Below are 22,755 nucleotides of genomic sequence, written 5' to 3'. Positions count from 1 at the left end.
TTGCCCACCTATGTTTAAAAAAAGATGCAGCCTCATTATTGCAAGAAACTAATGAAAGAGTGTTTCAGCTACTTCCTTATTTTTAAATGCACCTGGTTTTAGAGGGATAAAAATGGAAAATGGGAAATTGAACTCTCAATGTGAAAAAAGAAAGGCAGGAGTGGACTTGTTTAATTGCCATTTATTACCGGTATGTAAGAGGCTCAGCCCAGTGAAACCCAGACAGCTACAGACTCACTAAGCATCGACCTGGGAGGATGTTTGGAGTCACTCAGCCAGATGAGAAATACCTCCAGCCTCTAATGGGTAGAAACAGGATCCTTGATGATGGCCAGAGCCATTTGAAAGAGCCTGGAAGGAAGAGGCAGTGGGATATGTTGAGCATCACTCGAGTCGCACATTGGCAGCCCTGTGCGGGACTGACCCTGGGYTCATGCTGTTCCTGGAGGTGTTCTGTTGGCTCTACTACTATGCATTCAGATCTGCCCAGGGCAAGAGAGCTGGCATTTGGCCAGCTGCTAACAGTCCTGTTATTTTGATAAGATAGCCTGCTAAAAGTCTGCATCTCCCAGCTGTACGTCACAACGCCCTGCAGCTCTCAGCATCCCCAGGCCCCACATGCTAGCCAAAGACCCCAAGCTCTTCATCTTGTCAAGGTCATTCCATTCCACCTGACGCGGGGTTTGGCTTATAAATAGGGATGGAGACACTGACTGAGCCACTGCCACACCTTGCACAAAACCAGAGAGCCAGATTGCAGTCCAGTCCTTAAATGAGAGCACTTTGCCCTCTGGCAGCCTCACAGCTCTCCTCCGGCTCCATGGACATCTCTCAGAGCCCCTGAGCTACATGTATGACCAGCCAAATATGTGCTGGTGATGGCGTGTTGGATAACCTCAGAGAGCTGGGTGCCCCGGAGATCCCAGCGGCCTGTGCCGTGGAGCTGTAGCATCATGCCTGCTGTGTCGAGGGAAAGGGGCGTAGAGGCACAGTGCTAATCACCTCCTACATTAGGCAGAGGCAAGATGAGAGCTGCAGCGGCCTCTCTCTGTGCCCACCCATTGCACGGCCCACAGCTGTATTGAGATGCTACAAATGGCCATGGCTCTGATACTTGTTCCTCTTCAGTTGTCTTTGCCCAAGGCTGTTTTGACTGTGGCAAAGAGTAGCTGAGGTGCTATTGCTGAGGCTAGGACAAGAGTGGGATGTGCCCCAGGGCTCTCCCATGACGCTCGCACATTGGCTAAGCCTCATCCGCAGCACCACTGAAAGCCAAAGTGCTTGGAAAAAATCAGCAGGAATTAGGGTTTAAAAGGGTTAGTGCTTAATTCTTGAGCAAGAGCTTTGTGGAGAGACTTGAGCAGGTGCTCAGGCACTTTGCTGAATGGGGATCTCTGCCAGAACCAGCCCTTCAGGCTGAGGATGAAGCGAGGTACTGGGAGGGCCGCGCTGGACCTCATCTTTCTTTGGGTCTGTGACTTAAAACAAGGCACAGACTAGGTCACATACCCCACTGTTTTCACTTCAAGACAGTCTAAATTTACACGGAACAAGACGATAAGAGATTTACCTGTGCTCGTCCAGCCAGCTGGAGTTGTTCCTCTGTCTGACATCCCTGAGTTCTATGATCTGCAAAACAACAAGTCTGTTCCCAGGCATCAGGAAAAAGCGTATGAGAGGCACCAAGCACACGGTATAGGATGTTGTATTGGGGAATGGTGTCCGAAGTTCACTGGGGAAGGGAAATGGTAACTGGAGAGGCCTTTGGGTCCTAAGGTCTTAACAAAGGCCAAACAAATGAGTTTGAAATAATTCACATTGTCACTTGATTATGTGGGGAGAGAGGGATTCTACGTTACTGAACACCAGGCACTCAGAGGCTCAGGGAAATTAAGGAACAGGGACACTTACAGCGCAGGAAGATTGCGAGGATTGGGAGGGCAGACACCGCAGCTGTGCTAACCGCGAGGGTGGTCACATCCACAAACTCCATGCAACCTTGTTCTGTCATTCAAACAGACAAAATGACAGCACGAAACTTGGTCCAAACCAGAAAGAGAGAAATAGAAAGCTAAACTGTCTGTGTCAAAAAGTGCACGAACCGTGATCAAAGGTGATCAAAACTAGATGTCCTTTCGCAAAGGTTTCAAAGGAACACGTGACAACTGGGGAATTTTCCCTGGGAGCCTTCTTTCATCCCCCTGAAAGCCCCAGTCTGGGAGATTTTTTTTTTTTTTGGAGGGAGCAGATCTAATGCTGAATGGCAGATTCAAAGAGATGTAGGGAGTGTGTAAATCACGGATGAGTTTTAGTCTCAGTATGACAAACCCTTTAGGGCTTGCCAGACCTTGGTGGTCTAAATGCAGACCCCTAGATAATCTCTTCTCACCGTGGCGATGGTAGATATTCTTTATCAGGAAACTGGTAGTCAGCACCACTGAAACCACCCCTCCAGGAGCAGCGTAGCCCATCGTGCGCTGTACTGATGAGTGAAAGAAGACAACATGGCATTACTGTGTGTTACTAGACACATGCAGCGTACATAGAGCTGGTCTGGCCCATGGTCCATGGGGAGATGTACCCACTTGTGATTTACAGCTGACTTTTTCACTGCTCCAGAGCTCAGCTATGCTTTTTATGAACTGAAGCTGTCAACAAGACTGTGTTTTGGGCACTTTCTAGTGATCTGACAGAACTTTGGGACAGGATGAATTACAGCAGAAGGAAAAATAAAGTTTTCATTAAAAAAATTAAGGGTGAGATTTTTGGCAAAATAAAAACCCCATCAGCCAGTTTTGACTCCATCCCTGCCATCCTCAGTAGAACTGCTCACCTGTTTTGCTTTTGAGATGGATGAGTTTTTCAGGCTGGAATGTCACGGTGGCAGAGACCAGGAATGTTACCACAACTACATACATAAGGAGGATCTCGGGCAGTATGAAGGCAATAGAGGGGCCTGAAAGAAAACAGCGCAAGGGTCAATACCAGCTTTGCATTTGCCCTATTTGCTACCTTCATGGTTTTGTAGATGTCAATCATATCCCTTTCCCACCCTTGCCTTTCCAAATGGAAGAATCCATCTTTTCAGTCTCTCTTAGCAAGCAGTCACTCTATCCCTTGATCATTTTAGATGCTCTTCTGCAATTCTCTGTTTCAGGTACCTAGGAAAGACCCATGTGCCCCATTTGTAAAGGGCGATAACTGTATTAATTGCGCAGGTGGGTGTGTAACCAATATGGTCCAGGCCCCTGTTACAAACTTACATCACCCATACGTGGCTGGAGGAGGTGCGTGTTGCCTGGGACTGGGCAGTGTGCAGCTCCATTCACATGTTTAGTCGTGGGACCTCCCCTCTCTTGGGCACTACCTTCCGTCCAGACACCCACAAGGCTCTAATTCTCCCAGGAGGCCTTTACCCTGTACGTTCTTTTTACAGCAGGGATTGTTTTTGCATGCTGTACCTTGCGTGGGGGAAAGCAGTCAGGACTGGGGTCTGTATAGCACCATAATGCAGCTGCCCCCAGCCCACCTCCTACCTTCCTCTCGCATCCAGAGGATCCCGGTGGTGCTTGCCAGGACAGAGGAGACGCACACCAGCCCGCAGGTGTAGACACTGAGCCACCGCCACAGCTCCCCCCCTAAACATGCAGAGCAGTGCTGAAGTGACATCCATGAGACGCGTGACATCCCGTGCCAGCCCTCCGCTGCCCACAGCAGGATGCAGTCCGTCTCCCCCAGATGCCACGGGGTAGCTGGGACGTTTGCCAGGGACTGGCAGAGGTGATGTGGGTCAGAAAGGAGATCTGCCCCTTTGGGACGGGAGTGGGGCCCAGGCTGGAGGCCCCAGCGGCACCAGGCACCTGTTCAGGGGCTCACGCCCACCAACAGTACTCACTTCTGACCCTGCACCTTCACACGGCCCCATGCTGGCCAGGGCCTAGGACTCTCCAGCATGTGGAGCTGGAAAGGGCTCTGCACCCCATCTTACAGGAAGTCTTTCCACTCCTCCTCCACCTCCTTGGCCAACACGCAGACTGTGATCAGGGTGGCCCCGCTCGGCATGCCACCCCGATCACCCAGCAGCCGAGATGCTGATGGAGACAGCTGAGATGCTGATTTTCTCCATCAGCCCCTTGGCAGCCATTCATCTGCCTCCCTGCAGCTGGCTGTGCTGGGCAGGTTGTGGCCAAGAGCTGGCTCCTTCCTGAGAGTTTAATCACCCTGCAGCTGTCAAACAGAAAAGCCCCGGTGCATGGCTGGGATGAGACCAGTGCTGTCCCATTAGGGCACAAGCACCCAGTGGTGTGGACACATTGTTTCCTATGGACTGCGCAGGCAGGAGAGCCAAAGATTGGCAGGAGTGATTGGGGAGGCTCTCGGCTGGTGTAATCCTGCTCTGTTTTGTGCTATGGACTTGGCATCAGCATAGATAGAGGGGAAATGTGTCCAGCTGACAAGAAGGGGCTGATTAAATATGTGCTTATTGGGGTGGGTTTTAGTACATATGCCTGTATCACTATTTCTACCTTTTCTCCTGCTATTCCTCCAGTATATTAAAATGGAGCGTTGTAATAAAAATACTCCTGAGAAACTTCTTTTTCTATAAAAATGTCAGTCACCTCAACTCCGTTTAACAAAAATGTCTAGGAAGTGCTAATAGACTAAAATCAGAGAGTTTTCCCTATTAAGAAATTAGCCCAGGAAAGATTTTCTCTATACTCTTGTACAGATCTGATACATGAGAATGAGGCAAGATGTTTAGACAGCTTGAAGGGGAAATTCAGCTGACTATCAGTTTTTCCCACAGGAAAATCAGTTTTTCCACCCTCCCTCCCAAGGGAAACATTTTCAGTGCTTTCCCTTGCAGACTCACTTATTCTTTGCTTTTCTGATTGGCAGACAGGAAAAATTAAGCCCCATCCCGAGACAGCAGCAAAGACCACAGCAACCACTGCAATCCTCAGGGCATCTTGTAAGGCTGGGGAGAGACCTGGAAAAAATCCAGAGGAGCCAAGACTCAGGCCACCAGCAGGACCAGCATAGTGCGCCATGGGGCTCCTCTGTCACTGGGACAGGCTTGCTTTATTTGCCATCTGGTGGCCAAATTAGTGCTTGCTGCTGCAGGCTCTGGTCCATGAAATGTCCAGACCTGGGTGGTTCCACATGTACTTTGGCCACTATCCTGTGGGACTCGTCCTGCCCACCATCGTCCTAGCCATGGGGGCAGCGATAGTCTGGCCGGGCCACAGGACCTTCTTCAAGAGGGAACAGCCAGGCTTCCACTGCCCATCCTGCCCAGGCTGGACTGCACCCTGCAGCCAGGCAGAAGTGGTGGGAGATAGGGAAGTGTTGCTGGTGGGAGATGGGAAGATGTCGTGGTGGGGCAGTGGARGCCAGAAAGAAGACCCCAGACAGCCAGGCTGCCTTGTTGGCAGCGCTGTGCCAGGCAGCCACTGTAAGGCTGCAGCCTCGAGAAAAGACTGGGAATTGCTGCCAGTCATCCTACAATGGAGGCATGGGAGCTCCTGTCAACAGCCCAGGGCTCACCCATGGGCCACCATGTCATGGAAGGGCTGGCCAAACCTTGGGGGATAGAGGCAGAGGAATGGAGTCAAATCACCCAGCGAACCCTGGGGAGGGATGGAGAGCAGGAAGAGTGGTGGGAGCAGGGTCTCTGACTCTCCCTGGGCAGCTTGCGGGAAGCAGCAGTTTTCTGATGGCAATTTTAGCCACACAGGTCGCACCACAAGCCCCAGGTCAGGAGCCAACACCGAGCAGTGATCACCTGCAATGGTCACATTCAGGGAGGCTTCCTGCCAGCTTATGCCATTGCTGGCGTTGCAGGAGTAGGAGCCGCAGTCCGACTTCTTCACCTTCCTCAGGTACAAAACACTGATGCTGCTGGAGAGATAGAAACCTCTGTCTGGGGGAAGGGGCTGCCCATCCTTCTTCCAGGCAATGGTGTCCACTCTGCCCTCAGCCACATCACAGAGCACCTCGACAGTGGACTGTGCCACTAGGGCACTGCTCCGGAGCTGAGGGTGAGACACGGGCTCTGGAAAGCAGACAGAAACACCAACACTTCTGTCAGACGGGACCTGGAGCATCTGCAATGGGGAGCTGGTGGGAATCAGGGGCACAACTCTCTCTGCAGCGTCCTTGAGTCTGTAACAGTGCAAACACAGGTACCTTTCCATGGACAGTCCTGCAGACAGGTATCTAGTACAGGCACAGCATCATACAGGACTGCTCTGTCTTCTGTTGTTTTCTTTTGTTCTAGAAGTGGTAGGGCTGAACCACGTTTTTTTTGCATCTGGCTTAATACAGGGCATTCTCATTCTCACGAGACGAGAAAAAGAGAGGAGAAGGATGCAGTCCCCAGTCAGATTTCTGATCAGTGAAATAGAGACAGGGGTGGTGAGAACATTATGGCAGCAAGTACAAGGAAAGGAAAATGTCAGAGCAAATTAACCTGCAAAGTGAAGTGGCAAGAGTGATATTATGGAGAAACCTATGTGTTATTTAAAATGTACTCTTATCTCGGTGATAGAGCCTGGCACCTATGAATAGCAAACAGCCCGTTAGTCAGCCTGAGGGCTTAGCTGCCAGAATGGTCAGAGGGGAAGATTTTTTGCGACTTCTCCAGAAAGCCCACGCTGATGGACGTAGCTCCATCAGCTGTCCCAAGTCCCCCTTGCAAAGGATGCCTGAGGTACACTCTACAGGTGGCCAGTGTGAGGCAGCAGACCCACAGCATCCTGCCAGTCCTTCAGTCCCCTGCACTGGAAGTAGAAAAAAAGAGAGAAAATGGCCTTTCCAGGATGGAGTTCTGCCCTCTGTCACATCCACAGGCCCCAGAAGGTCTCTCAGGGCAGCACCACAGAGTTTCCTGCCTGGCAAAGGTCTGGAGCCTCTTCACCAGCTCTCCCTGGTGCACAGCAGGTTAAAACAAGGAAACTCTGCATGATCAGTGCCCTAGACTTAGCTCAAATCCCTTCACCAAAACTCTTGGCCTGGCCAATGGTCCATACACACTCAAAAAATACCACTGCTCTGCTTGTATCCRTCACCTTGCTCTTCCCTCCCATACCCGCCACTTACTGAGGACTTCCAGCTGGATTTTGAGGCTCTCCCTTTCTCCCAGGTTGACGGTCACTTTGTAGATCCCGCTGTCAGTTTCCTGTACGTCTTCCAGAAAGAGAGATCCATTGGATGGATGGAAAATGGCTCGACCGGCGTAAGGTGCATGGATAGCTGGGTTCTGTGAGCCCCTGTAGTGCTGCAGGATGGAGCGGGACTCGGTGCCGTTGAGGTATTCCCACTGCACGGAGTATATGTGTGTGACATTATCTGGCACGGGAAGCAGCACCGAGGATCCCACAGCAGCAGCTTTTCTTTCCAGAGGTCCTCCTGCTTCTGCAGCCCATTGCAAGGGCACTAACAACCCTAGATGGAAGGGGAAGAGAAGACAAGCCGGGAAGACAGAGCAAGTCAGCGTGGCTCCAGAGAGACCGGCTGTGGTACCGCCTGGGCCAAGGTTACACAAGTGGACCATTTGGTCAATGGGTGATAACCTCTCACAAAGTCCTTGCCATTGCTGTGTGCCACTGCTGTGTGCCAGCTGAGAGAGGTGCCTAAACACAGCACAAGGTGCTTAGAGGAATTTGCCTGCAGTGCTGTGAACTCAGCCCATGTTCCTCGGTGAGCCACTGGCTAATTCTCATTTGTGTGTGTGTGTGTGTGTGTGCGTGCGTGTGTGTGTGTGTGTATTTGGGTGTCATTTCCTAGTCTGTGCGCAGAAGGGACTTTCCAATCCTGACCTAATTTCCATGGCTCATTCCAAATTCCTGGTGCTGTTTGGGGCTGAAAGCCTCCATCCACTCCCAGCACGGTGGGATGGAGCTGCTTCCCCAGCGCGCAGGGCAGTTTGCTGCAACTCAGGCTGTAACTGAGGCTCTGTGGACTTCAAAATGAGCAGTTGTGGGTGGAAGGACTCCTGGGGAGGCTCAGGCCATCTGCCCGGCAGAGATATCGCAGCTCCAAGCCCGGACTGGACTAAAGAGCTGCCATGGCATCTCTCGGCCTACATGAATTTCTAGGAAAGCTGGGCAGAAATAACTACTAAAGTCCTTGCTTGTAAAGCGGATTCTCAAAAAAAAGGTGAGGTCTAAGAGTTCAAAGCAGGGAGCCAGCCTTAGGCAGATGAAATGAAAGAAAGGGCGTTTATCTATGAACTACCCAAGCAGAGATCCAATTAATTTGTCTGTGACAATCCTGGTGTGACAAAGATTCCTGTGACTCCCAGAGGCTGCTCTGAAGGAGATGCTGGGATTTTTGTTAAAAGTCATCTTCTCCGCTTCCAAGTTTTTAGTCTGACCCCAGTGCAGGAGCGTTGCTGCTGAGATTTATTGAAGAAGACAAGGGGACCGGCAGCAGCAATCCCAGCCTCTGCTGAGACGACCAACACCAATCACAGTCACATCTCCTGAGAAAGGTGACGTCATGAAAACATGTTTCCAGCACCCAGGCCCCAGACGCGCAGCTGTCTGCAGCGAAACACCGGAGAAACGCTCAGCACGCAAGCTGTGCGTCACCTCCGCCCTGGGGCAGCTGGTTCAGACCAGCGCAAACCCGCCAGCTGCGCAGACTGAATTTACTCTTTCCCCTCATGGTGTTTCAATTCTAGCCCTGATAAGCACGCATTTACACTGCCTCCTGCCGTTCAGGAAAGCAATTAGGAAATTGTCCCTTCTGCTTTGACCGATTACTTCTCTTAGCAATTTTGCAGGGAAGATGGGAAAGAAAACAGGCATAAAAATCCCCCAAATCAAGTCCATTTGATCGTTTTCATTTCTCAGGCTAGTAACCTTGAAAAAGAGCTCTTAATTTTTACTTACATGCCCTGAAATCCCCCAAACTGTGAGAGATGTGTGCAGGAAGGAGAAGCAGTTTTACAACCACTAGAAGAACACTATTTATACAGTATGCTATCAACATAATGAACAGTAGCAGTACCGTTAGCAGAAGATAAGAAAAAGTACTTAATTGTACTTGGCCTTTTTCAAAGGTATCCAAAGTTCATCTTGTAGATACTCAAATAGAGCTCACTAATAACACAGCATTTGAAAAACTGGAGGTACTGCAAGGGATTTTCTTTCTGCTTTAGATGCTGATCCTGAAAACATTTGTACTTCAAGCTATCCCCGTGCATATATAAAGACTGCAATGAGATTATTCACATATGACTGTGATAAATTATGAGTTATTACTTGCAGTAATCACAGTATAATTCTAGCCACAGAAGACTTTAGACTTGTCACCATGAGTAACTCCTCTGGTGCTTCTAGCACCTCTGTCTTTGGACAGAGAAGCAGAGACGCCCTTCCTTTTGTTTTCAGCTTTTCAGAGGAAACGTTGCCCAGTGTAAAGTCTAGCCTGTACGGATCAGGTGCCCATGCACAATTGCAAAACTCCGCAGAAGTCACAGGCACTCCCCCGGTTTACCCCAGGTGAGGATCTGGCTCAGAGCCCACTCGACAGCGTCAGCACCGAGCCCAGCTCGGGGACAGTTTACCTGCAAGGAGCACCCAGCTGGTCCCCGGCAGCTCCAACGGATGGCAAGTCAGCATCTGTTGAGGAAAGTAGTTCAAAAATTGCTGTGGTTTTAAAATAACCCCTCAAAGGTCCACACTACAGCAAGAATAAACAAATCTGGACGGTGTGAAGAGTTTTCACAGTCTTAAGTTCCAGATTTCTGATGCTCGCTAGGGCACTGCCTTGGACAGCCCCAGTCCCAGCCCCAGCTCGCCTCAAGCCTGGACTCACTGTTTTCCTCCCAGTTGCTCCTCTCCTTTCCTGCTGCCTCCTCTCTTGTCGCTCTGCCAGGAAATCCTTCCTGGGAGGCTTCCTGGTCACAGGCGGCAGCTTCACGCGCTCACTTGGAGTGCTCTCTGATCCTGGCAGCAGCATGGGGAGCAGAAGCCGGCAGCTCAGCAGCGCTGTGGGCTGGGAGCACGGGAGGGCAGAGCTGCCTGATCATTCCCTGCACCGTGGGAGTGAACAGCAGTTCCCTGGCGCTCAGACCCAGGAGGGCCTTTCCTCACCTCTGTTTTGCTGGTGCCCACAGGCAAAGCAGAGACAGATCCTGAGAGGGTCATTCTCAGCCACTGCACAGCACATATTGCAGCCCCATGGGAGCAGGATGGGCAGAATCGCAGGGCATCCCAGAAGGACCCTGTCACAAGAAACGCCAATCTTGATTGCTAGGCCATACTGGCTGGAAGAATCTGTCCAGCTCCTGTTCTAAGAGGGATTTCTTGCTTCTGTTCTTGCAGCAATATAAATTGCAGCTGATGTCCCAGATTATTTCCATGCTCTAAAGACTGTAAGATTTATCCCCCTCCCCTTCGACCTCAAGAACCCTCTGTCCTGTCTCCTGAGAAGAAGATCCCGGTTCCCTGGCTGCACACTGGCATGAAGAAATCACCTTTGTTAAGGCATTGGGGGTGGAAGATGGAGACCAAATTTGCATACAGGAGGACTGCTGTCTTGAATCAGAACAGAAGGGGATCTCACTACCTGGCCTGTTTCTAGTAGTGGCCAGGGGATCAGACAGACTCTGAAACACTCGTCTCTCTGCTAGTGGCTTTTTCCTCCACCAAAGCAGGTGCAGACTGGGGTCATCCACATCCCTCAAACTTTCTGCAAAGGGAATTTCAGCTTAGAAGAATGACATTCCTGGCATTGAAAAGGGAGACCAAGTTCTATGCTCTAGAGCAGGACTGAGGAACAGAGAAATGAGATATTTGTGAAGGTTTGAGCTCTACCACCCTGGAATGCCGAGGGAAGCTTTCCTGCCTTGCAGAGCATGGCTGGCCTACAGGGCTGTCCGATCCCTCTTACCAGCAAAGCTAGAGTGAGATGGCTGCTGGGACTGGGCAGCTGTGCGCCAGTGTTAGGAAGCGACGGGTGGATGCTGATGCCGTCAGGCCTGGACTGGGCACCGACACGGTGGTACCAGGCTGTTCCATCAGCCTTGTCTGCACGTTCCCCTGCTAGTCAGGGAAAGCACCCTGGTCCCGGGCCTCCTGTCTGCCAAAGCAGGTCCAACACACGTGGTGCAATCAGCACAGCCCGTTATTGTCCTGAGTTAGGCTTGCATGCCTTACTATCTCTTTTCCCAGTTCTTGACCTTTCTTTTCTCTGCCCCAGTCTCCTTCCAAGCAAACAATCTGCCTGCAAGTACTTTTTCCCCATTGGTCCCAGTTTTGCTACTTCCACACCTGAATTTAGCATTTCTGATACCATTACCTAGGCAAACTCAGCCTTATCTGGTATTACTGAATTGGTTACCTAGGCACTGTTGGTCTTGCAAGACTGTCCCTCAAAAGGCCCTCAATGCTTTCCTCCAGTTATGTGTGAAGTTCAGCTGTTTCTCACATCACTCCCCCTTAATCGCTTGTGAAACCCAGCAGCCATCCCTCACGGCACCAGCTGTAACTTTTGACACATCTCATGCTGGCTGTTATCTGTCACACCCGGCAATTTCTTTTGTCATGTTCAGCAGTCTTCCACATCCTGTTTAGGCTGCTTAGCCTTAGGCCAAAGTCTTGGTCTTAACTGTGTCATTTATTTGCAGCCCTACCTAGCGGGCAAGACAGGAATTTTCAAACAGGAAGGGCAACGACCTTTAAGCCGGTCTACAAGGCAGTACTACTAACTCAGTAAAAACCATATGCCAAGCCAAACGGCTTTGGGGTTTTGGCTCTTTTAAAGAAGAGGCTGCTCCCAGTCAGATTCTGCCGTTCACATTCTTTCGTTGCCAGTTTTGCATTTTCATTTTTAATTTAACTTCTCTTTCTCCCTGTGCCCAGCAAAATGCAGTTCTCTGTTCCCATCTACTCAGTTCCTCAACACAGTGAAGGGTATTTGTTGCGTCATATCATACATCAGTTAACATCTTGTCATAGCAGTTCAGATCTGCTGCATTCTGTGTACAGTTTACTTGAGTTTGGGACAGTTGAAAAACTAAAAGCAATGGAAAGAAGTGTAAAGACACTTACAAAACACAAGCAGGAAAATGCATGCATCATAAGGAACAACAGCTTTGTCTCTTCCTATGAGTTTCCCATGGAGATTCCCTCCTTAAAGTAGCACATTTGTTAGGTATCTCTTGGTAGCTGCAACAGATGCATCAACGTGAACAGTGAAAACTGGGGTGACGGTTCAACCTGTGGCTTCTTTGGAAAGATGTTACAGAATGAAGCTTTTGTTCTCCAGGCAGACGTTTCATCTGTTTCCAGGAAGGATGAACCGCCATAGAGGAGTATTGCCAACCCACCATCCCCACCATGTACCCATCATCCATACCCAATATCATTTAACTACGCCGCAGATTCATTTTTATCAGTCAGGCCACTCTGTCCATATTACTCCTTTCACAGGTTTTTGGAAGGAAAGTTTAAAAGCATATTCTCTGCTTAATCTTAGATAAGCTAAATGAAAAACAAAGCAGGTTTCTGTTGGCGCCTAACTCCTTTCACAAGTATTTTAAAAGTTTTTCTAGCACTCGCATTGTGCCTAGCACCTTTTGAGGAGCTGACAGAGACCAAAAAGAAAAAACAGCAGGGAAAACCTGTAATTATCAGCAAGAGACTCATGCTGTGAAGAAGAGTTTGCACACATGCTTCTTTGGGCCAGTGCATCTTATTGTGGTGGCAGAGAGATAGGAAGAGCAGCTGACCATCAGCAAAGTGAAACTCATGCCACAGGCTCTTCCTGAAAGTACAGCCTCAATTCCCTCACTCCCATGCTGCTGCAGCCTGAACAGTCACAAAGTGATGATCATCTGTCTCTGCTAGAAATCAGAAGTGTTTGGATGAAACAGAAATGAGATGAAATTATCCAGCTGATCTCTGGAAATCCAGTCATCCAGTTGCAAACGGCTTTTGGACGACCCCCAATATCAATGTAGGCGCTCAGCTGAGGTGTCTGCAGAGAACTTTACCTGTGGGGTTTCCCTAAATTCTCTGCCTAGGACTACAAGAGAGAAAAAAAACAATCAATAGAGAGGAGATTTCACTGGATCAATGCTAGTGAAAAAGATGTTGCCTAGAGTCCCAGCTCTGGAAAACCAAGGGACTGCAGGTTCTTCCAGTCAGCTTACATACAGAGAAAGCTGTGCCTTGAAGTCTTGGCGGACAACTGTAACCTCAACTGTGCTATGTTCATCACTTGAAACTGTCTCAAGTAGCTATGATATGCATCCTATCTGGTCTGCGAGACCCCTACACAAGGGACAACTGTGACAGTGTTTTTCTCTCTAAGCAAATAGTGTCTCAAAGGATGATATTCAGCCTAATGGGCCTGGAATGGGTTGAGATGCAGAAAAATACTGTGAAGAGCAGCAATGCTGTTGAGAGGACTGGTGAACTACTTGAAGTCTTTGAAATAAAAGGCTGCCTGTATCCAGTGGGAGGGATTGTGTTCTGAGATGTGGTCAGCACGCAGCAGAGCACCTGAGAACGAGATCTGCAAGAACCGAAACCTTTGCAGCCACAAGGAAAACCACACTGACCTTTAACAGCCTTAAAGAGCTAGCAAAGAAGGGCCTGGGAGGCAGAACCCTGCACGGAAGCTACCTGGTGAAGGAAATGAGAAAGCAGCAGCAGTCTGTAAAGCTGTTGCGTGGGTTAGATGCAGAGACTGGAGGGATGGGTTAGGAAGAGGAGAAATCCCTTCTGTGCTGGCAGCACAGGGTTAGCAGGATAGCAGGGCCCCAGGAGAGGTGGAGAAGAAGACAGAAATGGGGAAGCGTAAAGAGCATCACAGAACAAATGTGGGCAGCTCACAGAATGGTCTGGGTATTTCTATTACCTGTGCACTGGTTGTAGGTAGCTGTAATAGCACTTCACCTCTTGGAAAGGCTCCATACTGGCACCAGGCAACTTTTACAAGACCCGAGTCGCAGAGGGAGGATCTAATCACATCTGAATTGCATGTCCTTACTGCAGACATCCAAAACAAACCAGCAACTCCCAGTGTGTGCAGCTTCAAGGCAATGGTTGTTACCTATTTTGCTCTCCCTCTGCAGGCATTCAGCATGGCACAGACACGCTCTGTGTGAACAAATACTCCGAAGTAATCAGAAGTACAGCCTAGGTACTGAATGGCAGAGCTCAGAGAGTTGTGATCAGTGGCACAGAGTCTAGTTGGCAGCCTGTAGCTAGCGGTGTCCCCCAGGGGTCAGGACTGGGTCCAGTCTTGTTCAACTTATTCATCAGTGACCTGGATGAAGGGACAGAGTGCACCCTCAGCAAGTTTGCTGACGATACAAAACCGGGAGGAGTGGCTGATACACCAGAGGGCTGTGCTGCCATTCAGAGAGACCTGGACAGGCTGGAGAGGTGGGCGGAGAGGAACCTCATGAAGTCCAACAAAGGCAAGTGCAGGGTCCTGCACCTGGGGAGGAATAACCCCATGCACCAGTACAGGTTGGGGATTGACCTGCTGCAAAGCAGCTCTGYGGAGAAGGACCTGGGAGTGCTGGTGGACACCAGGTTGACCATGAGCCAACAGTGAGCCCTTGTGGCCAAGAAGGCCAATGGTATCCTGGGGTGCATCAGGAAGAGTGTTGCCAGCAGGTGGAGGGAGGTTATTCTCCCCCTCTACTCAGCCCTGGTGAGGCAACATCTAGAGTACTGCGTCCAGTTCTGGGCTCCCCAGTACAAGAGGGATGTGGCACTACTGCAGCAAGTCCAGCGAAGGGCTACAAAGATGATTAGGGGACCGGAGCATCTCTCCTGTGAGGAAAGGCTGAGAGAGCTGGGCCTGTTTAGCCTGGAGAAGAGAAGGCTGAGAGGAGATCTTATTAACATGTACAAGTATCTTAAGGGAGGGTGTCAAGAGGATGGGACCAGACTCTTTTCAGTGGTGCCCAGTGACAGGACACGAGGCAATGGGCACAAACTGAAACATAGACAGTTCCATCTGAACATGAGGAAAAACTTCTTCACTGTGAAGGTGACAGAGCACTGGACCAGGTTGCCCMGAGAGGTTGTGGAGTCTCCTTCTCTGGACATATTCAAAAACCGCCTGGACGCGATCCTGTGCAACGTGCTCTAGGTGACCCTGCTTGAGCAGGGGGGTTGGACTAGATGATCTCCAGAGGTCCCTTCCAACCTCAACCATTCTGTGATTCTACGATTCTAGGTACCCCTGCAAAGGGCAGAGGAAGAGGACACTACAAGGACGAAGGAGATAAGGGAAGGCATGTGCATGCACTGGGATAGCTACACCCTGCAAAAAGCGTTACCGCACAGCGCCACAAATCTGCAGATGGCTAGGGCTGCTCCTCTCTCTTGGTATTATCTTCTGGGAAGCAGCAGTTCAGCCTGGGATGTTTCCGTAGCACAACCCATGGTTTTCTCCATCCAGATATCTTTTGCCCAGGAGGGAGAGGCTGTTCTGTCAGACCTGGAGGTTGTGCTTCTAAAAGACTGATGGACGATGAATTCATTCTATAGAAGGTCTTCATATTACTACCATGCTGAGGCTATCTTGTGACTTACCAGGCATAGGGGAAGCCAAGTGGTTATTCTGCCAACTCTGTCAAACTGAAGATGAGCTCTGTGGCTGCCTACAGTTGCAGAGGACCTGATCTGCATCCTGAGCAGTCCTTCCGTGTGCCTCCACATTCCTAAGGAATGGCATCTTCAAAGGCCTTCAATAGTGGGGCAGAGACAGACCCCCAAGTCTGCCAAGAGGACCGTCAGTAAGGCAGTGACCCTACATGATTAAGCCTGAAGAATGACAGCCATATTTCCTGGGCATTTATTTGCTCTTTTTCACTTTTTTAATACTTTCCTCTCTTCTGCCATTTAAGACCTTATGCTAACCGCAGCAATGGCTCTATTTTTACCTAAGGCAAGTTTTCTGCATTTGCGGTTTTATTAAACCACAAAGTATTTCTGTTTTCTGGAGCACAGCTCTGTTGTCATGCACCAGCAGGGTTTACAAGAGCTGAGCAGCCAGGCAACGAGACAGGGTTTCACCCTGGGCCAGGAGAGGGGCTGGTGCGCTAGCTACAGGATATTCAGCTGGAGATGCAGATGGGAGGCAGAGAAAGCTATGTTTGCCACTGTGTTTCTTGTTGTAGAAAACATTTATCCTCTTGCTAAAGGGAGGGGACCCCCAAAACAGGGAGAGGAGAAGGCAACAGCAGCGGTTTCTGTGCTGTCTCCAAGAGACTCCTGCCCTGCTGCCTGGCTGTCACTGCATGCTCTGAAAGGGGCTGTCGTTGGAAAATACCAAGGCTTCCCGTCCTTTCTTTGTATTCATTTATTACTCATGGGGCCTCATGTTCTGGTACATACTATCTGGTTTACCAACATGACACCCAGAGGGAAAGAAAAATTGATTTATGCCCTCACAGCTTTTTTAAGATGCCCCAAAATGCTGGTGCTGCTAGAGATGTGGACTTTTGACTTTAAACTAGAATTACACAGCTCTGCTTTCTTCCACCTACATGCACATGGTTTTGTGGAAATGACATTATCTGCCAGAAAATCCATTGTACAGAAAGCTCCATCTCCTTGCACTTCACAGGGACATTTCAAAACAATGGTGGAGGAAGCTATTGCGCTGGGATCCTAAGGTCAAGCTAATCTCATTGCAGGAAGAATACACACCACAATTACTTGGAATGCTCCAAAAAATAAGGACAACTTTTCAGTCCAAATAATCTTCATCTATTCTTTTAATATGACAAGACCGTTGGCAGTGAACCTGGGACACATGATTAAGATCCATTTACTGTTGTCCGTTACCCCTCCAGTTAAGGTGAGTCTATGGAAGTAAGGTTCCCATGGACCAAATTGTTGATCTGCCTTTGCCTTATGAATCTTTCTCTTACGCTGTGTGTCTTTGTACTCTCGGGAAGTATCAAGAAAAAACTAAAACCAACTCATTCCTCAAATTCAAGAGAGACTGCAAATCGAGGCAAACTAAGGCATTTCCATACTCGGTAGCTCCAAATCCTCTATAGCCTGCACTCAGTGTGCAGACTAAGAGCTGCTGGAGTAAGAGCACTGAGGGTCACATCAGCAGAGAGAGTCAGTGACAAAAATATCCTCTTCACTTTGAAACAGGACTATATTTAGCAAAGTTCAAGACTCCCTCTTGAGGCAGATCCACAGTCGCTGCACAAGACGACAGTGGGCAATCCGGTCCTGATGGATCAGAGAAGGTTACGGACATGTACACAACTTCTGGTGTTGTTCTCGGCTGTGGCTGTTCAAAGCTGTCTCCAACTCTGGCATAAATAGTTGCTCCATCCCTCATCATGGTACTTTCCATGGGAGACGACTCAGCATTTGAGACCTAGATAAGTGCAAAGAAAACAGCAAAGATGAGAGCCTTCTCCAGAGGCACTGTCAGGATCAGGCAAGGTATAGAGCTACTGACCTGCAGTAGACAAGGAGAAGTTGGCAGCAGCAGGAGCTGTGCAAAACCAAGATGGCTTTACATACAGATATATTACATGCACGGGTACACAGATTTGTGGGAGGGGTGAGGAAAGCTTGGTCCCAGCTCTGTCTCCATGAATGTAGAACTGGTGCAGCCTATCAGGTGCACATGACAGGTGCCTTGCTACTCCTCCCAGGTATTTTGCCCAAGGATCTCTCACACAAGACCAGGTCCTGCCTCAGACAGCCTGGACAGCAGACTAGAGACATATATGGACACTGGAAACAAGGATTAAAAACCTTTGCTAAAGTTTTGTTGTAGTTCCCGAGACAAAGAGTATAGAGTGGGGAACGTAGCCTCCGCTCTGGCTATTTTTGCTGGAAAAATCACAAAGCCTTTTTTGTCTTCTTTGTATGGCCATTACTACAGGAGAAAGCTGGTAGGATCTGCAGGAGAGGCGCTCTGGAGTATCTTAGCACTTCTGGGACATCTGCCAGCACCACGGAGTCACCTTCTACGGATCCCCAGTGTTGGACAGAGAAGTGACTTGAGCCGTCTGACTGACGTCTCCTCCTTAGGTTTCTTTATCACTTTCTCACTGCTTTATTCAGATTTATAAGATGTCAGCAGCACTTTTTCATGAGTAAAACCCTGTGTGAGATGAGTCCCTAGGTCACCCACACCAACCCCTAAAGAAGTGCTGTTGCATAAATTTAAGAGACTAGGAAGCAAGGAAGGATGATTATCTGCTCTTTTCTCTCTGTTCAATCATTCTACCTTTTCTCTTGCTGCTGTTGGCCGAAGCTGGCTCCAGGCTTCTCAGCCGTGAAGGTAAAATTCAGGTTGATGCAGGCAAAGCCTGAAGTTTGGGGTCTGAATGGGAGGGAGGTGGAATGGAAGTAAGCAGCCTGAGTCCAGCTGGGGGAAGGGGCAGGCACTTTTTAGCCTTTCCTTGGAATAATGAATTAACTTCCTAAGTTTATATTCACAACCTGCTTCTTACAGTTCAGTACATCTTAAGCAAGCCAGGAGTTAGCAGCTACCCAGCTGCCTGTGTCAAAGTGCTTTTCTATTTTTTCCTGTACCTCTTGTTGTCTAATGATTCTCGTTTTCTTCTGTTGAACTGCACCTAGGAAAAGGAGAGTTACATTTTATTATTTGACAGACACACTAATAGTCTGTTTCCTCCTATCTCCTAGTGCTAGAGAACTAGGATTATTCTATTGACACTTTCTCCAGGGTTGTAATGTGAATTTTGCTTTTAGGATGGAGATTCCTGTAGCTACTTTCTCTAAGTACAAGCAAAATATCCACTTGGAAACAAAGAAGTTTGTTCCTTGGCAAATCCAACTGAAGGTACCCTGCGGGGATGAAGGTTTTGAAGACATCACTGATGGAAGCTGTGGAGATATGTGTGTCTTCCTGGTTTATTTTAAAGTGGAAACATCCTCAGGTATTCTCTCCAACTGAAATTTTAAAGTAACTACAATAGTGTGGTCATAACCACACTTAGAGGATGCATTTTGGAGTGCATGAAATTGTACTTATTTTATAGAATTGATATATCGCACTATCTTGATTCTGGTCTTAGCACCAAAACACGTGTTCTCCAGAAAACTATTGTCACTGGGGATGCAACAGACCCATGCCGTGCAGCTACTTCATTAAGCTGCATCACAGACTTTAAACACATTCAGTGACTCTTGGAACTGAAGGAAGTAACACATTTCAGGGGACCCCTTATGGAAGGAATAGCTTTGGTACGAAGAGCAGAATGCAGGGCTCACCAGAACCTTCTGCTAGCTTTATCCCCTAGAGTATGTCTGGAGGAGCTGGAGGCAGCAACCTCAAAGCATAAAATGCAGGAGCAGATCCACTCACCCAGGTGCCTTACACAGCAGAAGACCAGSAGTAGCAGAAGGAAGGACATTAGACAAGAAGAAACTCCAATTACGTAGGCAGAGATCTGGCTTGAAATATCCTTTTTTGGGTCATTACGGTCTGGCATTTGAAAGAAAATAGGTGGTGTGAGTGTTTTCTGAAGGAATAGTTGCAGTGGTTGCAACACATTTTCTGGAGAACATGCCTTCTGATTATAGTACTCTCCTTGTGATCAGAAAGCAGTATAAGTAGATGGAGAGCAGCACTGTGGACACACACGTTAGAGGAAATATTTCATTGCAAAAAAACCACCCACATCTACAGCCCGTGTATGAGTTTCTTTCCTGCGCTGATTGCACATCTAAGCAGCTGTGTTGCCTCCGCTTTGGGCAGCGTGTGCCTTGTGGGCTGCACTTGCTGTGCCGTGAGGGGGTTGCTGTAACTCCAAATCAGACACTACAGCCCTCTTGTCTCCTCCTGGGAGAAGAAAATTCATTATTCTACTCAAGAAAATATTCTGAGAAATACGTCCATCCTGAAGCAGGGAAAGCATTCTCCAGTTCTGCTCACAGAACTCAAAGACGTTTAATGCTACATCTGTAATGATTTGGAGCGTACCATGGTCAGATACTGCCATGCAGATTGTAACATTTGCTTTGTACACATAATGGCAGCTGAGCTGTGGAAGAGTCATCAGTGCAAATGAAGCACTGCTTCACGCCTTGACAGATGGCAGTGATCCAGACAAAACCAAGGAAGGGTATTGGAAAATTACTGCATGCAAAGTCAGAACTTCAAAATCCCTATGTTCACCGTGGATAGTGTAAACCAGGCCAGGAAACAGGTGGAAAAATGGGGAAAAAACAACAGGCAAAACCAGAAACAGAAAAGGGTTTAATACACATCCTCAAGACGGGGTGGCAACTGTGAATAAATAACCCAAACTCAGCCAGGTTACAGAAGGAGCCCATCCTGTCAGAGCAACCAAGGCTGCCAGCTTGATTGACTTCCCTGCGATGCTATCTGCATTTTGTGTGTACATGAATAGCAATCATTCGGTATACTTTTAGTAGCCCACCTGGCCACAGATTTATTCCTGAGCCCTTTATTCTCCCCAGTGAATATTGAATTTGCTCCAGTATAAGAGCCAGATCCAGTGGTTAGATTTCTCAGCCCATTTCTCTCAAATGCATTGATTGATATTAGATAAACATGAGGCTGGTGAAACACCATTACTTATTTAATGATAACCAGCTACACAGGAAGCCCTTATACTTCTGGTTTAACCTAGCAAAATGGGGCAGAATGGGTTTCCTTGCCATAAGTAGAAGAGCTACTTACAACACCACATATGACATCCCTTGAAATCCTGCCTTCACCACAGCAACATAACCCTTGGGCAAGTAGGACAAATATCCTACCAGTTCTACCTCTTCTTCCTGTATGCATCGCCGGGGTAGTTTAGGTGACGTCTGTGCTGAGCACACTCTCACACTCACACTCACCTGGATTTTTAAGGCTGAAATGAGGGTTGTACACAGTTAAGGTGATCTGCCTGGTTTGGAGCTGCTGTTTGAAGGTGATGTTGTACACCCCGCTGTCACTGAGCTGCAGGTCCTGGAGCAGCAGGGATGCGTTCTCAGCGAAAAGCACAACACGACCTTGGTATGCAGCACGTGTGAAATGGTTTGCAGAGCAGTGCTTGGGAGCTCCCTCAGCACTCAGGGAGCAGTTCATCACCGTGCAGGAGGCAATTGGCTCAGAGCGGTTATGGAATGTCCATTCAAATGGCAGTGGGAAGCGAGAGGAGTTCATAAATTTGTAGGAGACAGGTAGGAGCACGGACTGGCCAACAGTGCCATTGACAAAATCCTGAGGGATTTCAGCGATGAGAGCCAGGTTTTCTCCTGCAGAGAATAGAAGGGGCAGATTAGCAACATCACTTCATCCTGATGCGTGAGAAGACAGACTGTCCGTGACTGCCTCTTCTCTTTCTCAAATACTGCCCTGTAGGGATATTTTCAACACACTTCACTCCACCAGTTCATTTTCTCTAGCTTCTTCTATGGAAACCAGTTCTCAGCAAAATGGAGCCACCACATCCATACCTATGGATTTTACAGGGAGACCTGAGCTATCACAGCAAAGAGGGCTCTGTCCCTCCGGTGCTTGTAGAGAGCAACTTGGGCTGTGAGTGTTGAGCCTGCCCACGAGCAGGGGCAGCAATCCCAGTGAGGGCTGAAAAACACAAATCAGTTGGTCTCGGAGATGGGCTTAACATAGCCAGGAGCTCCCAGCATTGTTTTTCCCCTGGCACTTGAGCACATTGGACCATTTCAAGGCCAGATGTACTTTTCCGTACATCTACATTTGAAGGTGCTCTCAGCCTTCACCCCTCCCCACCCCTGGTTGGGGAAGGGGGAGCCGAAGGCACATGCCACCTCCTGCTCTGCAGCAACCTGCAGGTGGAACAGCCTCTGCCAGGCAAATCCCTCCAAGAGCCTGTCAGGGACTGATGCCACTGCAGGTTTCTAATGGCACAAGCCACAAGTGGCAAAGTTCCTTGTCCCCTTCCCTGGACACAACTGAAGGGGAGAGCTGAGCTCAAACCCTCACAGCAGAGCAGGTCGTGGGTCTGGGACAAAAGCTGTGAATCTAATCCACAGGCTTAGTTTCCAAGCCCGTTTTTAAGAACTAACAGCATTCGTATGCTTGGAGAAAAGCTCCCTTCCCTACACACTGGGTCATGGATGTCTCCTTTCATGAGGAGTCACCTGAACCTTACCAGGATGCTGGGATGGGGAGGGCTGAGAGCAGTCTGTGGGAAAGAGCAGACCTTCAATGCAAACACTTACTGTGAGTTCCCTGGGTGGCTCCCCAGCCTCCAGTGAGCTGTGACTCTGACCCAACCAAAGACAAGCATCTGGTGTCCCTGCCTATATTGCCCATCCACAGCACAACGCAGTATTTGCCAGGTTGCTCCCCTACAGTGCACCACATCCCCGCAGGAGTTTTCAGCTCAGCCCATCCCAGACTTACCGAGGAACAGAAGAATGGAGCCGAAGCTCCTGCAGCGCCAGCGAGAGGACATTTGCTTCTGGTGCCTGGAGATGCAGGTGTGGCAGAGCTTGCACAAGTCTAAGCCCCAGCTCGCACTGAGAGGGAATGGAAGCTCTTGCTGTCCGATCACCAAGCCTCTGGCACAGGGTCACTAACCACCAGCTCAGGGGAGGTAACCACTCCGTTGCTCCAGCAGCATTGGCCGAGGTCTCTGCTGAGGCAGCAAGTGAGCATCTCTGAAACGTTGCCTTAGCTTGGGAGGAAGTCGCTGACTCTTCCTTAGTCTCCCCTCTGTGCTGGAGGCTTTATTTGCAAGTGTGCAAGAGTTGAGGCTCTCTTCCTGTGCTT

At 49.1% G+C, this 22,755-nt stretch overlaps 1 protein-coding gene across 1 annotated transcript; it reads right to left on the bottom strand.

Annotated features, from left to right (window-relative positions):
• Positions 1-16,757: 16,757 nt before the first annotated feature.
• Positions 16,758-22,438, bottom strand: LOC112978143. The gene is made up of 5 exons (XM_026091322.1): positions 22,387-22,438; positions 20,853-21,254; positions 19,348-19,467; positions 18,552-18,595; positions 16,758-17,379 (listed from the first exon to the last, which is right to left on the bottom strand). Exons 1-5 carry the CDS (start codon positions 22,436-22,438, stop codon positions 17,134-17,136), a joined length of 864 nt encoding a protein of 287 aa, XP_025947107.1. The 3' UTR covers positions 16,758-17,133.
• Positions 22,439-22,755: the final 317 nt, after the last annotated feature.

The sequence above is a fragment of the Apteryx rowi genome, unplaced genomic scaffold (assembly GCF_003343035.1).
Source record: "Apteryx rowi isolate R43461 unplaced genomic scaffold, aptRow1 scaffold_1212, whole genome shotgun sequence".
NCBI classification, from domain to species: domain Eukaryota; kingdom Metazoa; phylum Chordata; class Aves; order Apterygiformes; family Apterygidae; genus Apteryx; species Apteryx rowi.
The sequence above is the reverse complement of the archived record's forward strand: the minus strand, read 5'-3'. Positions and strand labels throughout refer to the sequence as shown.